We start from the raw sequence: 16,325 nt of genomic DNA, 5'->3' as shown, positions 1-16,325 counted from the left end.
ATGGGAGTTTCTAGCTCTGCCCAGCCTGTCTAGGAAGTTAACCAGCAGATTGAGGATCTCTTTCAAGTAAGTCAATCTTACTACGTGGCTGGCTCTCCCACCTTCCATTCCAGAACAGGAGTTTAAATGATCCTTGTTTGATTCTGAGAGAAGAAAAAGGAGTCAATTGGTTGAGCTTACTGAAGAGTTCTAGTACTGAGATTCACTCTTTCCCCCCTTCACATTTGTAAAGTGCCTGGATAAATACAGAATATAGGGGTTGACTGGTTGTGCCTATACATAAAAAATAATGATGAAATGAGGCAATGATTAGTCAGCCTCTGGACTGTTTATTAAATATATTCTGACACTTTTAAAAGGCCATCCAAATATATTTTTCTTCAAAGAAATATTTACTTATGATCTTTATTGGTCAAACAGTTTCAAACAAATCCAGAACAGGTTTTCACATTTGAGCCTTTAATGCAAAGACACTATGTCATGCAGGAAATAAAATAATTACTGACTGGAGCACTCCCCCTGACCCCTTTAAATAGAAGGATGATCAGGCGGAAGATGACTTATGGGACAGGAATCTGCTCATAAATCTGCTTGAAAAAGGACATGATTCAAACTCATAGTAAGGTTTTTTACAACTTAAATGTGTTTAAACAACTTAAAATTAACTGCTTAATTTTAAAACATCCCGAGAATCAACTATCCCCTTAAATAAAAAAAAATAATAATAATCAATTTATACTCTCCTTAAAAGAACTCCAACAATTTAAAATAAAGTCCCAATTCCATATATATGTACATTTACAACTTAGGTGCTCTTGCACTATGTACTTTTGCTCATGCAACAGTGACAGAGGACTGGACTTGAGGTTCTACAGAGGCCTTTCTGAGAATGCGGTGTAGCTCCTCACCCTGGCGAAGAACAAGGGTGTGTACATCTTGTCAATCTCAAAAGCACTGACTGCCGTCTCACCAGTTGACCTGGAAAGCGAGTATAAAATTACTAGGGGGAAATTCCAACTCTTTGAACCTTCTTGCATGTTTGTAAAGGGAGCTTATTTTATGCTTTCACCTTTATTTATGACTTAGTCATAAATTGACTTAGTCAATTCTAAGTAATACAGGCACATTGTAGAAACCTTAAATTCCAGAAAATATAAATAATAATCCCTTATAATTCCAAACTACCGGAGACACCCCTATAAATACTCTCTAGAGTGTTTCTTTCAAGTGCTTCCACTTTTCTGTTGGGTTTTACTACTGAGATAGGACTTCATTAGTAATCCTGCTTGTTTTCATTTAACAGTATGATATGTGTACTTTTCCTTTTGGAAGGGTTAGGCTGTTTTTAGGAATCTGTTTGAATTGACATACTAAGTCAAAGACTAGAGGCACTTTAAGGCTTTAGTTAAAATAAGAGTTATACCCTAATTAGAATTTGATTTACTACTCACATGATCAACAGTAAAATTATATGCAGCGGATCAAATTATGCTATCACAGCCTTTTATACCTCCCTAGCAAAAGAGAAATAAGTGAAAGCAGAAATTCAAGTGACCTGCTTATAATATTTATAAAGTTGTGCTTTGTAATTTAATGCTAACTCTGGGGAATTCAAAACATCTGAGTTTCCAAAACTGAATGTAACATTTATTGCATTCACTTACTTGTAAGTAATGTGACAAGAATGATGTATCCAGATGAGTTTGTTGAACCTCTGGTGGCCACTGGAACACAGCTGTAGCCCTACATGAAAAGTCTGTTCTGCTTCTTGTACAGGGACACGACGGAAGTATCTGTATTTGTAGTCAAGTGGCTTCTGTTAAAAAAAACAATGTGTGAGCTAATGTAATTTCACTTATACTTAAATGGTTACAGGACGATGTTTTGCAATAATGACACTAAAGTAACATACTGAGTTGTCTTGGATAGCATGAGTACATATGTGAATGCCATGAAAAATGTTATGTACTCTATTCTCTTTCAGGTAACTCCAATATATAAAACTAAAAAAGATGTTTACTTTGGTGTAAAAAATCTGAAATCCGTTCATAGCACACATGTTCCATCCATGAATTTTCTAAAGCTCTCTCACAGGCATGGATTTCAAAAATTTCTTACACCCCCAGTAAATCTCTTAATTCCTTTTTTTTTTTTTTTTTTTAATTTTCTACCCCTAAGCCAACTGTTTTCCTTCTACTAGGAAACCCTGGGGAATTTTTTTTAGGAGACAAAGTAATAAACTGGTGAAGGCCACAAAGAGTAGGACTTGTCTTTTGCAAAACAGTCACTGGAGAAGCAGATGTGACAAGCTTCAGTAGAATTACACTTCTACAAATACTGCTGTTAATGTCAACGCCATGAACAGTTTTATACTCTGACGAGGCAACTAGCACTCTGAGGGAGTTCTTAAAAACTGGTGCTAGATAAAGCCTCACCAACTAGGCACTACCATTTCCCCAGTTTTGGCCTCAGGAAAGCTCATAGTCAGCCAAAGCAACTATCTCTGTCCCTCAGCCTGCAGCCCTTGACTCTAGGAGCCTTACTGAGGGGGGAGGAGGAGAAGCCAGCGACAGGTGGTCGTAGGGAGATATGAGTGACAGATGACCCGGCCCTGTCTCAGTGCATGATGCTAGGGAAAGGCAGGGGTTTTCATTCAAGAGAAATTTATTTTAAAAATTCTAATGAAAAAGGCTATGAAAAAAAACAGGCCCTGAATCTGAGAATTTGAAGCACTCTAGAATATAATATTAGTAGTCATAGTTGCTTGGCATATTTTTCCTTTAGAAGGAACAGGAAGAAGGAAATTACCATTAGCGCATTTTCAGTAGAAGTTAAGGATAGCCATGTAGAACTGGTCCACATGAGCTACTTTAGGAAGGAGAACACCCCCGTAATTCAAATAAGAGCCACATGCATATGCAGGTGTGCCTTTAGTTGTTACTTCCCAGGAGTTGCTGGCTTTACATTTTCACATGTAAAAACACTGGACCAGAAAGGAAACCATTCAGAGAAAAGCAAGCTTTTAAGTAAACTCTCTGGTTTGCTTCAACATATTTTGTGAAATACTATAAATAATGAAACAGCATTTCTTATTCTAATTGAAAATGCTTGAAGAGCTTGAAATAAAGGTCAGTTCCACCTCACATACTCACTTCTTCTTTTTTCTTAGTTATTACAGCAAACACTTTAGTCTGATTGTCTATATCTTGTGCCACACGATAATGACCCAGAAGAATTGCATCGGTTCTACAAAATAAAAATACACCTTGAATCTATTAGTTATTATATGTATTTAAGTCATCAAGAAAGTAATGACCAACAACTGTTTTCTCAACTGGCCTGAAAAGAATGAGCTGGATTGTGAATAAAATTTGATTCCAAGGCCCTGAAGATCTACTAAAGCAGACCCTCGTGGGAAAGGCCCAGGAATTGGTATTCTTCACAAGTGCCCCCAGGGACTGCTTGTTAAATCATCCACTATTAAGTCAAGGAAGCACTGGGTTACATTAAGCTGTAAGGAACCATTCAAAATCTGGACTAGATAGAAGGCTATAGAAAAAAACTACCTGGTATTCCGAGTTCTTAAGCGGGGAACAATGGACTGAGGTTCCTCAGGGGTCGTCAACATCATCACGTGGCCATCAGGAAAGAATCTTAGGTACCTATATAAACACACCAGGATACTGTTCACTACCTCAACCTATTTCAAGGTATGAACCCACAGATGAAATGGCAAGTACCACAGGCCAAAGAACTGATAAAACATTAAAGCAAGCATGACTGACAACCTGTTACTCCAGCAACAAGGCACTAAAGGCATTTTATTATCTTCCTTAGGGGGAAGTCAACTTTTGGTTTCACTCACTGAATAAAAATTGGATTAAATATTGTCCTATTAAAGTTATGTGTTTTTCCTAGAGCACTGATTCATGTTAAAGATCCAATAATACTCAGTGGTTAATATAAGTACTTATTTCTCAAGGACAGTAATATTTAGTAAATGATAAAGCTGAATACAAGCAAACTATTTGAAAAGGCAAATGAGTATACCCTAGGCAAAAAGACAAGGAGAGTCTGAAGTATAAAGTAACAGAGGCTACAAGGAACTACAAGAATCTAACTGACATTAACCAATTGGTTTCTGGAAAATAGTTTTTATGTTACAATACTGGGTGAAAATACTGAGGGTCATTGTGTCAATGAGTCACTAGCAACAGAGAGTAGATGTCTACATAACTAATGAACCAATACTTGGAGAGAATTTTCCACTCACTCAGTTTACTACAGTTGTACCTGTAATATTCCACTTGGTGCCAGGCTCTATAGAAACCATCAAGAGACTGTTCCCCCTGACGAATATATGTGGTCTTACTGATATACACTCCTACAGAAAAAAAAATTTAAACATAATAAAAACCTTTTAAAATATCTTTATTGTGATTTCCTTTAAATATGCTCATATCACTTAGGTCAACTACAGAAAATCAACACTATGAGTTTATCTAAATGAGTGTGACAGATCATGATTTCTCCCATGTTCTAAGGAGTCCAACTTACCATCGAATCGAACACGAGGCCGCTCTAAAAACATCTCCCTCCAGGATGTGTATGGAACAAGTTTAATACTGCTTCTGCCCCAAACTTTCAAGCAAGCCAGACGCCAAATTTCAGGGTCTCTAGATAATACAAACACATCAGTATGTGTGTGTGTGTATATATATATATATATATATATATAGCCAGGTCCCCAGCATAAGCAGACATATATAATGTTGCTACCAGTCATATTATATTCAGCAATTATCTGATGAGCACCTGTGATGCATTGTTCCAAGGACTGGGAAGAGACTAATCAACAAGACTCTGCTCTTTTACTGGTGGGACAGCAAATAAAGCCACAGAAAAAATTCAGGTTGCACACTCTGCAAAAACCAGCCAGCAAATAGACAAGCAGAGGAAACAGACTCCTTCAGATAGGGTGGCCAGAAAAGGCCTCTCCAGAAAGGCGATAGTGATGGGGAAGAATATCCAGGGCAACAGCCACAGCAAGTGCAAAGCCCTGGGGCAGGAGTCTGATTGGTGGGCTCAGAAGATCCAGGAGGAGCATATGGCTGAAGTCAATTGAACAAGAGTGGAGCATATGCTTTGAGAAGCAGTAAGGGCAGGAGGGAATGACTATTGAAATGAGATGGGTACCCCTTGGAGGGTATTAAGCATGATTTAGGCTTTTACAAGATCACTCTTGGAGACAGGACAGAGTAAGACAGTGGATGAGGACTCTCTAGTAATTGCCACACTGTAGAAACACCAATGTGAATTATTTATAGATATAATTACATTCATAACAGTTAGGGAAACCAGACGAGGGACCACAGGACCCAGTCACAGCACAGTAATAAAACACAAACTGAAGAGGATAGGAAGGACAAGTTTATATTCTTGTCACCTCTCTCTCCACCCTGAGGCAGAACAATGCAGAGAGGTACCTTTTCCTTGGAAAAAAGAGGAAACTGAGCATAGGCTTTTGCCTTGGATTCCAATACCAGGCCTGCCATAATGAAGCCCAGCATTGGGCCGACCCTTACAGGCTAAGACTATACCTGACCCTCCTCCAGATGAGATGGGCAGAAGTTTGGGCCCACATCACTGCCAGCTGACTGCAGCAGCCTTGGATTTCCAACAAAGCTCAGTGGCAGAAAAGCCTCAGCAGCAGTGTCCAGTGGATGTCTTCAATTCTGAGCTGCTTCTGGCAGCCACAGGATTCCAGCCTAGACTGCAATGGTTGTGGCAGTTCTAGGGATAACATGGTCTGCTAGAATCACTGGGCAGATTTGCTATTGAAAGACATCCCAGACAAAACTAGATAGCCAAGACTGGAGTAAGTACCTACTTTTTCAGTGTACAGATATTAATGCACAACACAAAGACCAAGAACAACTAGGGAAATGTGGTATCACTGAACAAATAAGCTGTTTAAACTTGTTTAAATGACAGACTCTGAAGAGGCAGATGTAGCAGAAATACACAATTCAAAAACGCTATTTTAAGAAATTTTACAGGGGCCAGCGCTGTGGCGCAGTGGGTTAACGCTCTGGCCTGAAGTGCCGGCATCCCATATGGGTGCCAGTTCGAGACCTGGCTGCTCCACTTCTGATCCAGCTCTCTGCTATGGCCTGGGAAAGCAGAAGATGGACCAAGTCCTTGGGCCCCTACACCCACGTGGGAGACCAGGAAGAAGCTCATGGTTCCTGGCTTTGGATCGGCACAGCTCCGGCCGTTGCAGCCATCTGGGGACCTCTCTCTTTCTCTGCCTGCCTGTCTTCTGTGTAACTTTTTTTTTAAAAGACTTATCCATTTATTTGAAAGAGTTAGCAAACTTCAAGAAACTACAAACAATTCAGAAACTTAATAGAGACTGAAACAATCATGGTTGCATAATGATGCTTCAGTCAACAATGGACTGCATATGCATATGCAGTGGCTCCCATATTACATTGCTGGCAGGAGAGGCCCTCATTCAGCTGTCATTGAAGCAAGAGTACAGACAGCCCTGGTGGTTTTCCAAGATGGAAGATAGGGAGGGAGCTTACTGCTCTAGTCTAGAGAAAGATAGTTTAAAAAAAAAGAAAAGGGAGAGAGTAAAAAGTAGAGAGTGAAAAGCGGAGAGAGTGCAATCTCAGTGAAGAATTAGGGAGAAAATTCCAGAGGCAACTCCATACAAATTAGAGGGACACTGTGGACCTATGTGGAGGATGTGGATGTGCACAACTCAGGACCCCAGCAGCTGAGAGCCTCAGTACTAGTTTTGGAGTGAGGTGAGACCAGACAGTAGCAGCCCAAGCCATTGGCAATAAAGCTGACAGAAAAGCCTAGATTAGAGCCCTGTAGGGAATAGTGTACCTTACAACCTAGAGGAAATAAAAAAGGGTCATGTTTCTCTTTCCCCAACCACATAGCACCAGCATCCTATAACGAGATGAGAGAGGGTGGGTGCCATTTTGGACATACATAACAGCTGCGCCAGCTCATGTCTCCATGCCCAGCAACCAGCGGAGAGGAGATGCCCGAGTCTGGCTGAGAGAACTGACAGGGGCTGAGTGCTCGTGATTGTGGCAGGCTTGTGAGTTGGAACTGTGAAAACACTGTGGCTGCATTGGAAGGTGTGATTGGGACTTTGGGCAGTCACTGTGGGTGGCTCCACACGCTCGGGGGTCCCTGATTCCCTGATGAGGGAGGGAATCCTCCTAAACTCCTTCTCTGAAGCCAGCATCACCTTAATATCTAAACATGAAAAAGAGATAATATAGAAAGAGAACTATAGACCACTTTCCCTGGTGAACATAGATGCAAAAATATCCACAAAATACTAGCCAATCGAATCCAACAATACATCAGAAAGATTCACCCAGACCAAGAGGGATTTATCACCAGTATGCAAGGATGGTTCAACATTCACAAATCAATGTGATACATTACATTAACAAACTGAAGAACAAAAACCATATGATTATCTCAATAGATGAAGAGAAAGCATCTGATAAAATACAACACCCTTTCATGATGAAAACTCTAAGCAAATTGGGTATAGAAGGAACATTCCTCAACACAAGGCAATTTATGACAAACCCACAGTCAGCGTCCTCTGAATAGGGAAAAACTGGAAGCATTCCCACTAAGATCCGGTACCAGACAGGGAGCCCACTATCACCACTGCTATTCAATATAGTAGTGGAAGTTTTAGCCAGAGCCATTAGGCAAGAAAAAGAAATCAAAGGGATACAAATTGGGAAGGAAGAAGTCAAATTATCTCTATTTGCAGATGATTCTATAGGTAGGGGATCCAAAAAACTCCACTAAGAGACCACTGGAACTCACAGATGAGTTTGGTAACAAGGCAGTATATAAAATCTATAAACAAAAAGCCTTTGTATACACAGACAATACCTGAACTGAGAAAGAACTTCTACGATTAATCTCATTCAGAATAGCTACTAAAATAATCAAATTCCCTGGAGTAATTTAACCATTGATGTCAAAGATATCTATGATGAGAACCATAAAACATTAAAGAAATAAAAAGACAGAAAAAAGTGGAAAAATCTTCCATGTTCATGGATTGGAAGAATCAACATCAAAATGTCCATCCTATCACGTGGGGAAATTAGGCGCACGTGGCAATTCAAAGATGGCGCCCAAAGGAAGTAAGGTGGGAGGTACCCAAAGTCGTTTACCACCAAAGCTGATTGGCCGCACAGCATCAGGGGAAGTGACAGCTGATGATGAGTGTACAGACATATGGCTGGTCCTGTAAAAAGTCACCCCGTAAAATGACCTTTTAAGTAATTGGTTGGTCCTTATGCCCTGCCCCAGTAATCCTGCGGTCTTGTGCTTTAAAAGGCTTTGCTACACGTGCAATAAACCGAGTTCTTGCTTGCTTGACTTGACTCCCTGCTGCATCTGACTGTCTCCGGGATCGGGAAGCTGGGGAACGGGTGAGCGGTGCACTTACCTTTCTTCAGACCCAGTCCATCCTCGTTCGGGTGGACTAAGACCCTGCATGTGTGGATGCTCAGCATCCATTCCATGGCTCTAATGTGGCACTACCGAAAGAAATTTACAGATTTGATGTGATACCAATCAAAATACTAATGACATTCTTCTCATATAGAAAAAAACACTGCTTAAATTCATATGGAGCCGGCGCCGTGGTTTAACAGGCTAATCCTCCGCCTTGCGGCGCCGGCACACCGGGTTCTAGTCCCGGTTGAGGCACCAGATTCTATTCCAGTTGCCCCTCTTCCAGGCCAGCTCTCTGCTATGGCCCAGGAAGGCAGTGGAGGATGGCCCAAGTGCTTGGGCCCTGCACCCGCATGGCAGACCAGCAGAAGCACCTGGCTCCTGGCTTTGGATCAGTGCGATATGCTGGCCGCAGCAGCCACTGGAGGGTGAACTAACGGCAAAAGGAAGACCTTTCTGTCTGTCTCTCACTATCCACTCTGCCTGTCAAAAATAATAATAATAATAATAATTTTAAAAAATTCATATGGACACACAGGAGACCCCAAATAGCTAAAGTAGTCATAAACAACAAAAACAAAGCCAGAGGCATCACAATACCAGATTTCAAGACATAATTCAGGGCAGTTATAGGCAAAACGGCCTGGTACTGGTACAGAAACAGATGGACAGACGAATGGAACAGAATAGAAATGCCAAAAATCAACCCATGCAACTATAACCAACTTATCTTTGACAAAGGAGCTAAAATCAAACTCTGGAGCCAGGGCAGTCTCTTCAACAAATAGAGCTGGGAAAACTAGATCCTCACCTGAAGAACTACAAAACAAGACCCCTATACCTTACATACACCTTACACAAAAATCCACTCAAAATGGATCAGAAACCTAGAGCTATGACCTGATACCATCAAATTACTAGAGAACACTTGGGAACCCTGCAAGACATTGGCATAGGCAAAGACTTCTTGGAAAAGCCCCAGAGGCACAGGCAATCAAAGCCAAAATTGACAAATGGCATTATATCAAATTAATAAACTTGTGCACTACAAAATGAATATTCAGGAAAGTGAAGAGGCAACTGACAGAATGGGAGAAATTATTTGCAAATTATGCAACTAATAAAGGATTAATAACCAGAATATATAGAGATCAAGAAACTCAACAAAAAACAACCCAGTTAAGAAATGGGCAAAGGACTTAAACAAGCATTTTTCAAAACAGGAAATCCAAATGGCTAATAGACACATGAAAAAATGCTCAGGATCACTAGCCATTAGGGAAATGCAATTCAAAACCACACTGAGGTTTCACCTCACCCCAGTTAGAATGGCTCTCATACAGAAATCAACAAATAACAAATGCTGGCGAGGATGTAGGGAAAAGGGACACTAACCCACTGTTGGTGGGAATGTAACTGGTAAAGCCACTATGGAAGACAGTATGGAGATACCTCAGAAGTATAAATATAGTCCTACCATTTGACCCAGCCATCCCACTTTTGAGAATTTATCCAAGGGAAATGTAATCAGCGTATCAAAGAGTTATCTGTACCCTCATGTTTATTGCAGTTCAACTCACAATAGCTAAGATATGGTTTCAATCGAAATGTCTATCAACTGAAGACCAGATAAATTATGGGACATGTACACCATGGAATACTACACAGCAGTTAAAAAAAAAAATCCTGTCATTTGCAACAAATCTGATGAAACTGGAAAAACATTTAGTGAAATAAGCCAGTCCCCAAAGGATGAATCCCATATGGATTCCCTGATCTATTATAACTAACAGAGCACCTAAAAGGTAATCTGTATTAGTGAAATTGATGCTTTGTGAAGCAATGACTTTGAACAGCCTTTGTCTTGACTTCTGAGGAAGAGTTTTTTAATTGTTCAATTTTTTTTACTTAGTTTAGAGTTAATCATGTGTATAAAGTTAATTGCAAATAGATCTTAGTAGAAAATAAGAATGAGAATAGGAGAGAGTGGAAGAAGTGAGGTGGAAGAGTGGGTGAGAAGACAGGTACAGTGGGAACAGTCACTATGTTCCTAAAGTTGTACTTCTGAAACACATGAAGTTTGTATTCCTTGAACAAAAGGTTTCTGTGGGGAAAAGAAATCACATTGCCTGAGAGGTGACAGCAATCTTAATACATGTGGGTTTTGTTTGCTTCTATAAAAACAAACAAACAAACAGAGAAAAGGGTTTTTTATCTGCTGGTTCACTCCTGAAATGGCCACAACAGCCGGAACTGGGCCAATCCAAAGCCAGGAGCCAGCAGCTTCTTCTGGGTCTCCTACATGGGTGCAGGGGCCCAAGTGCTTGAGCCATTTTCCACTGCTTTTCCAGGCCATTAGCAGGAAGCTGGATCATAAGTGGAGCAGCTGGGACTTGACCTAGTCCCTGGATGGTACGGTGGCACCACAGGCAAAGGCTTAGCCTGCTATCTATGTAAGCCACAGCACTGGCCTATTTTTTTTTTTTTAAAGATTTTATTTATGAGAGGCAGTTAGAGGGGTACAGACAGAGAGAAAAGACTCAGCGTCCTTATGATTCTAAAATTACTTGACATCTTTCTCCAAACAAATCTCCATCAGTAACGTGACTACATTAAACATACAAACACACAAAGATTGTGGAGGTGAAAAACACAACAAAGTGAAAAATGAAATAGCATCAGTAGCAGAACTGTTAAAGCACAAGCATCTAAACTTGAAGATCAGTTATTTGAAAACACACAGAGGAAAAAAAAAAAGAGAAGTAATGAGGGGGCTGGCACTGTGGCACAGTGGGTACAGCTGCCACCTGCAGTGCCAGCATCCCATATAAGCGCCTGTTCAAGTCCTGGCTGCTCTACTTCTGATCCAGCTCTCTGCTATGGCCTGGGAAAGCAACAGAGGATGGCCCAAGTCCTTGGGCCTCAGCATTTGTGTGGGAGACACGGAGCAGGCTCCTGGCTTCAGATCAGCACAGCACCGGTCGTTGCAGCCATCTGGGGGAGTGAACCAGCAGATGGAAGACCTCTCTCTCTCTTTGCCTCTCCTTCTCTCTGTGTGTAACTCTGAATGGCAAATAAATAAATCTTAAAGTCATGAAAAAAGCTTATGGAATTCAGGGCATTTTAATCACTGCATCAAAGCAGCAAATATAGGAGTTGGTGGCATTCAAGAGAGTAAAAGGGTATATGCTTAAAGAAATAACCATAGAAAATTTCCAAACTGAATGATATAAACATATAAGGTATAGGAAGGTCAAAAATTTCCAATCAAATATAATCCAAATGAGACCACTCCATGACCTATAGCCAAAATGTCAGAGAAAGAGGATTCTAAACATAACAGGAGAAATACAGCGAATCACATATAAGGCAGTTCCAATATGCATAGTAGCAGACTTCTCAGAAGAAACTTTAAAGGCTGTGAATGTATGTCTGTAACTATAAAGCTATATAGTTCTGCATACATTCCTACGAACTTATTTCTGAGGGCACAGTTTAAAAACCTACCACAGGACTTTAAATACCCTTAAGATGGGTGGTAAAAATGTCATCTTAAGTGTTAACGTGAGGGTCAGCACTGTGGCATAGAGGGTTAAGCTGCCGCCTGCAGTGCTGACATCCCATATGGGTGCCAGTTCAAGACCCAGCTGCTCTACTTCTGATCCAGCTCTCTGCTATGGCCTTGGAAAACAGTAGATGGCGGCCCAAGTCCTTCGGCCCCTGCACCTGCATAGGAGACCCAGAAGCAGCTCTGGCTTCAGATTGGCACAGCTCCAGCCATTGTGGTCAACTGGGAACTAGCAGGTGGAAGGCCTCGCTCTCTGCCTCCTCTTCTCTCTGTATAACTCTGACTTTCAATATATAAATACTTAAAAAAAAAAAAAAAGTACATCAGTTAGTAAAAATTTCAAAAAAGAAGTGTTAATATGATCATATGGATAGATTAAGGGTCTGGCAATAGTAATAAAATTAAAAAGGAGGGACTGCTCCAACATGGGAAGCAGTCCACAGTAGACTCACAGAATGACAATTGCTTTAAGTAGCACTCTGACCTCAGAATCAACCCTTAAGGCTTTTGATCTGGCTGAAAAGCACACAAGAGCATTTCAAGGCATAGAAAGCCAAGAAACTGAGATAAAAAATGTCCTCCATGAAGGACCTTGGTGGGTGAGACCCCAGTGAACAGAAGTGGTCAAAGAAGGAGGTACTTTGAAGGGAGGAGAGAACTTTCACTTTGCTTATGGCCTTGTCTAAATACTGACAGAGTTTGTGTATTCAAAAGACAGTTCACGTCAAGAGCCTCAGGTGATCACTGACATACATAAGAGTGTTAATTGTTAAATTAATAAAATTAATAATAGGAGTCACTATGCACTAACTTCCCATGCAGGACCTCTATCCTCAAAGAGTTGTGTTATGAGCATTAACAGTAAAACTTGCTATCAAAGATTTATTTTGTTTTAGTGTATTAAGTGGAGGATATTCTTATGTCTTGCAAGTTATAGTATGTCTAAGTGCTTGCAAAATATTTAAATTCTTGGGTGTATCTTTAAAGTTAATTTTCTAAAAAAATTGAAACATTTTTTTAAAGATTTATTTATTTGAAAGTCAGAGTTTCAGAGAGAGAGGAGAGGCAGTGAGAGTGAGAGAGAGAGAGAGGTCTTCCATCCGTTGGTTCACTTCCCAATCAGCTGTGACAGCTGGAGCTGCACTGATCCAAAGCCAGGAGCTTCTTCTTCTGGGTCTCCCATGCAGGCGCAGGGGCCCAAAGACTTGGGCCATCTTGTACTGCTATCCCAGGCCATAGTAGAGAGCTGGATCGGAAGTGGAGCAGCTGGTCTCAAACCGGTATCCATATGGGATGCCAGTGTTTTAGGCCAGGGAATTAACCCACTGTGTCACAGCGCTAGCCCCAAAAATTGAAATTAAAATCAAGATGCAATGACTTTGAACAGTCCTTGTCTTGACCGTTGAGGAACAGTTTTTTTTTCGTGCAAACTGTTTAATCTCTTTACTTAGTGTAGATTTGGTCTTCTGCGTATAAAGTTAATTGAAAATGGATCTTAGTGGAGAATGGGACTGAGAATGAGAGAGGGAGGATAAAGAGTAGAAGTGTGGGTGGGAGGGGAGGTATGGTGGGAACAATTACTATATTCCTAAAGTTGTCCTTACAAATTCATGAAGTTTGTATTCCTCAAGTAAATGTTTTCTTTGGGGAAAAACACAAAAACAAAAGGCTAAAAAACCAAACTACATGCTTTTCATGCTTTTTTTTTTTTTTTTAATCACTAAGAGATGCAAACCCCTTCCAAAATACTGCAAAACTGAACTCAACAATAAATTTGAAAAGTATTTACAATCACAAATATGATCCATCATATGGAAGCAAGGATGGTTCAACATACATAAATCAATAAACATACCTCACATTAATAGACCACAACTCAAAAAAACCAATAGATGCAGAAAAAGCATTCAGTAAAATTCAATACCCCCTCATAACTAAAAAAAATTACATACTCAAACAATCTGTTTTAATACAACAAAGACTATTTATGACAAACCAATAGCTAACATATACTGAAATGGAACAAGCTAGAGGCTTTTCCGCCAAGATCTGAAACAAGATAGATATCCACTTTTGACAATTCTATTCAACTGGTACTTGAAGACCTAGTCAAAGCAACTCGTCAACATAAAGAAAAAAGAGCATTACATTAAAAAGGAAGCTAAACTGTCCTCATTTAAAGAACACTTGATCTTATACAGGAAATCCTATATAAAAGGGCCCAGCAAAGCACTGGACCTTCTCTTGGGTCCTCCCTTCCAAGATGGTAAAAGGGACAATGGCCATGCCAAAAAGGGCTGTGGCCATGTGCAGCCTATATCAATGCATGTCCAAGGACAAGGCCATTAAGAAGTTCATTATCTGAAACACAGTGGAGGCCTCAGTCATCAGAGACATCTCCCAAGCTTTATGTGAAGCTGCATTATCTGGGTTATACCATTCACAGCAAGACAGTGAAATGGATCTTGTGAAGCTAAGAAGATTGAATACCACCACTCCAATTTATACCTACCAGTGCTGTCCCACAGCCTCCATCAAAGTCCACAAAAGGAACTTAGTTTTTGAGAGCTGAAGAAAAACTACCCTCTTAAAAAGTAGTATGGGGGGCCAGCATCATAGCATAGCAGGTAAAGCTGCTTCATGGAACCTGGCATGGGTGCCAATGCATATCCCAGCTGCTCCACTTCCAATCCAGATCCCTGCTAGTGGCTGGGTAAAAGCACTGAAAAATATGAAAAGTGCTTGGGCCCCTGCCATCCATGTGGGAGACCTGGATGAAGTTCCTGGCTCCTGGTTTTGGCCTGGCCCAGTACTAACCATTGTGGCTATCTGGGGATTGAATCAGCGGATGGAAGACCTCTCTCCTTCTCTCTGCCCCCTACCCACCCTCTGTAACTCTTTCAATTAAATAAATATTTTTTAAAAAGTAATGTGGAAATTAATACTTAAAAATGAAAAAAAGGAAAACCTAAAGACTCTCAGACCACTGTTAGGTCTCAAACCAATTCAATAGTCACAATATATAAAATCAATATCCAAAAATTCACAGCAATTTTTTTTCTGTTTATGTGAAAAGCAAAATGACAGAGAAACAGGAAGAGAGAAAAATTTTTCATTCCCTGGTTGACTCTCCAAATGGCTACAATGGCTACAGCTGGACCACACCCACCTGGAACTCCATCCTGGTTTCCCACATGGGTGGCAGGGACCCAAGTACTTGGGCTATCATTCACTGATTTCTCAAGAGCATCAGCAGGAGGTTGAATCAAGTAGAGCAGGCAGGACAGGAACTGGTGTTCCAATTGCAAGCAGTGGCTTAACCCTCTGTGCCACAACTCTGGCCACAATCAGTAGCATTTCTACATACTAACAGAGAACTGTCTAAAAATAAATTTTAAAAATCCATTTATAACATGTAGGAATAAATTTAGCCAAGGAGGCAAAATAGCTCTACATTGAAAGTTATAAAATGCTGATGAAAGAAACTGAAGATGACACAAATGGAAAGATAGTTTTCAGTCATACAGAAAAAACTATTAAAATGTCCATAACACAGAGCAATGTACAGATTCAATGTAATCCCTACCAAACTATCAATGACATTCATCACAAAATAGGAAAAAAATCCTAAAATTCATGTGAATCCACAAAGGACCCCGAATACTCACAGCAACCTTGAGCAAGAGAGAACCAAGTTGCAAGCAATACAATACCTAACTTCCAAATACACTACAAAGCCATAGTAGTTGTATTAGTAATCTTTTTGTTACTTTAATTAAAGTATCTGAGAGGAGCTTCTCAGGAGGGAAGAAAGTGTATTTCAAGCTTATAGTATAGAGTTTCACAGTCCAAAACCAGGCAGTCCTACTGGTTCAGGCAACTACTGAGGCTGGACACTGGCAGAGCTATGATCACATGGTAAGCCAAGAGGGAGAGAAGCCAGGCTAAATAACCAACCCTTTCTGGGATTAGTTTAAATAACCAACCCTCTCTAGGGGCCAGCACTGTAGCGTAGCAGGTTAAGCTGCTACCTGCAACGCTAGCATCCCAGATGTTGGTTAGAGTCTCAGCTACTCCACTTCCTATCTAGCACCCTGCTGGTGCACTTGGGAAAACAACAGTAAACAGCCCAAGTGCTTGGGCCCCTGAACCCACATGGGAGACCTGGAAGAAGCTCCTGGCTCCTGTCTTTGGTCTGGCCCGGCTCTGGCCATTGTAGCCCTTTGTGGGGGTGAACCAG

At 40.7% G+C, this 16,325-nt stretch overlaps 1 protein-coding gene across 1 annotated transcript in view; it reads right to left on the bottom strand.

Annotated features, from left to right (window-relative positions):
- Window positions 1–309: 309 nt before the first annotated feature.
- The window catches only part of FBXO9 (F-box protein 9), a 41,047-nt gene continuing 25,031 nt past the window's right edge, over window positions 310–16,325 (bottom strand). The window contains exons 8-13 of the mRNA XM_062186284.1: window positions 4,558–4,676; window positions 4,294–4,384; window positions 3,567–3,662; window positions 3,153–3,246; window positions 1,665–1,816; window positions 310–978 (exon numbers count right to left, since the gene is read on the bottom strand). Coding sequence (XP_062042268.1) covers window positions 870–978; window positions 1,665–1,816; window positions 3,153–3,246; window positions 3,567–3,662; window positions 4,294–4,384; window positions 4,558–4,676 — 661 coding nt within the window. The 3' untranslated portion in view covers window positions 310–869. The remainder of the gene's footprint in view (window positions 979–1,664; window positions 1,817–3,152; window positions 3,247–3,566; window positions 3,663–4,293; window positions 4,385–4,557; window positions 4,677–16,325) is intronic.

The sequence above is a fragment of the Lepus europaeus genome, chromosome 3 (genome assembly GCF_033115175.1).
Source record: "Lepus europaeus isolate LE1 chromosome 3, mLepTim1.pri, whole genome shotgun sequence".
Lineage (NCBI taxonomy): Eukaryota > Metazoa > Chordata > Mammalia > Lagomorpha > Leporidae > Lepus > Lepus europaeus.
Note: the sequence above shows the minus strand (reverse complement) of the source record. Positions and strands in the feature narration are given on the sequence as shown.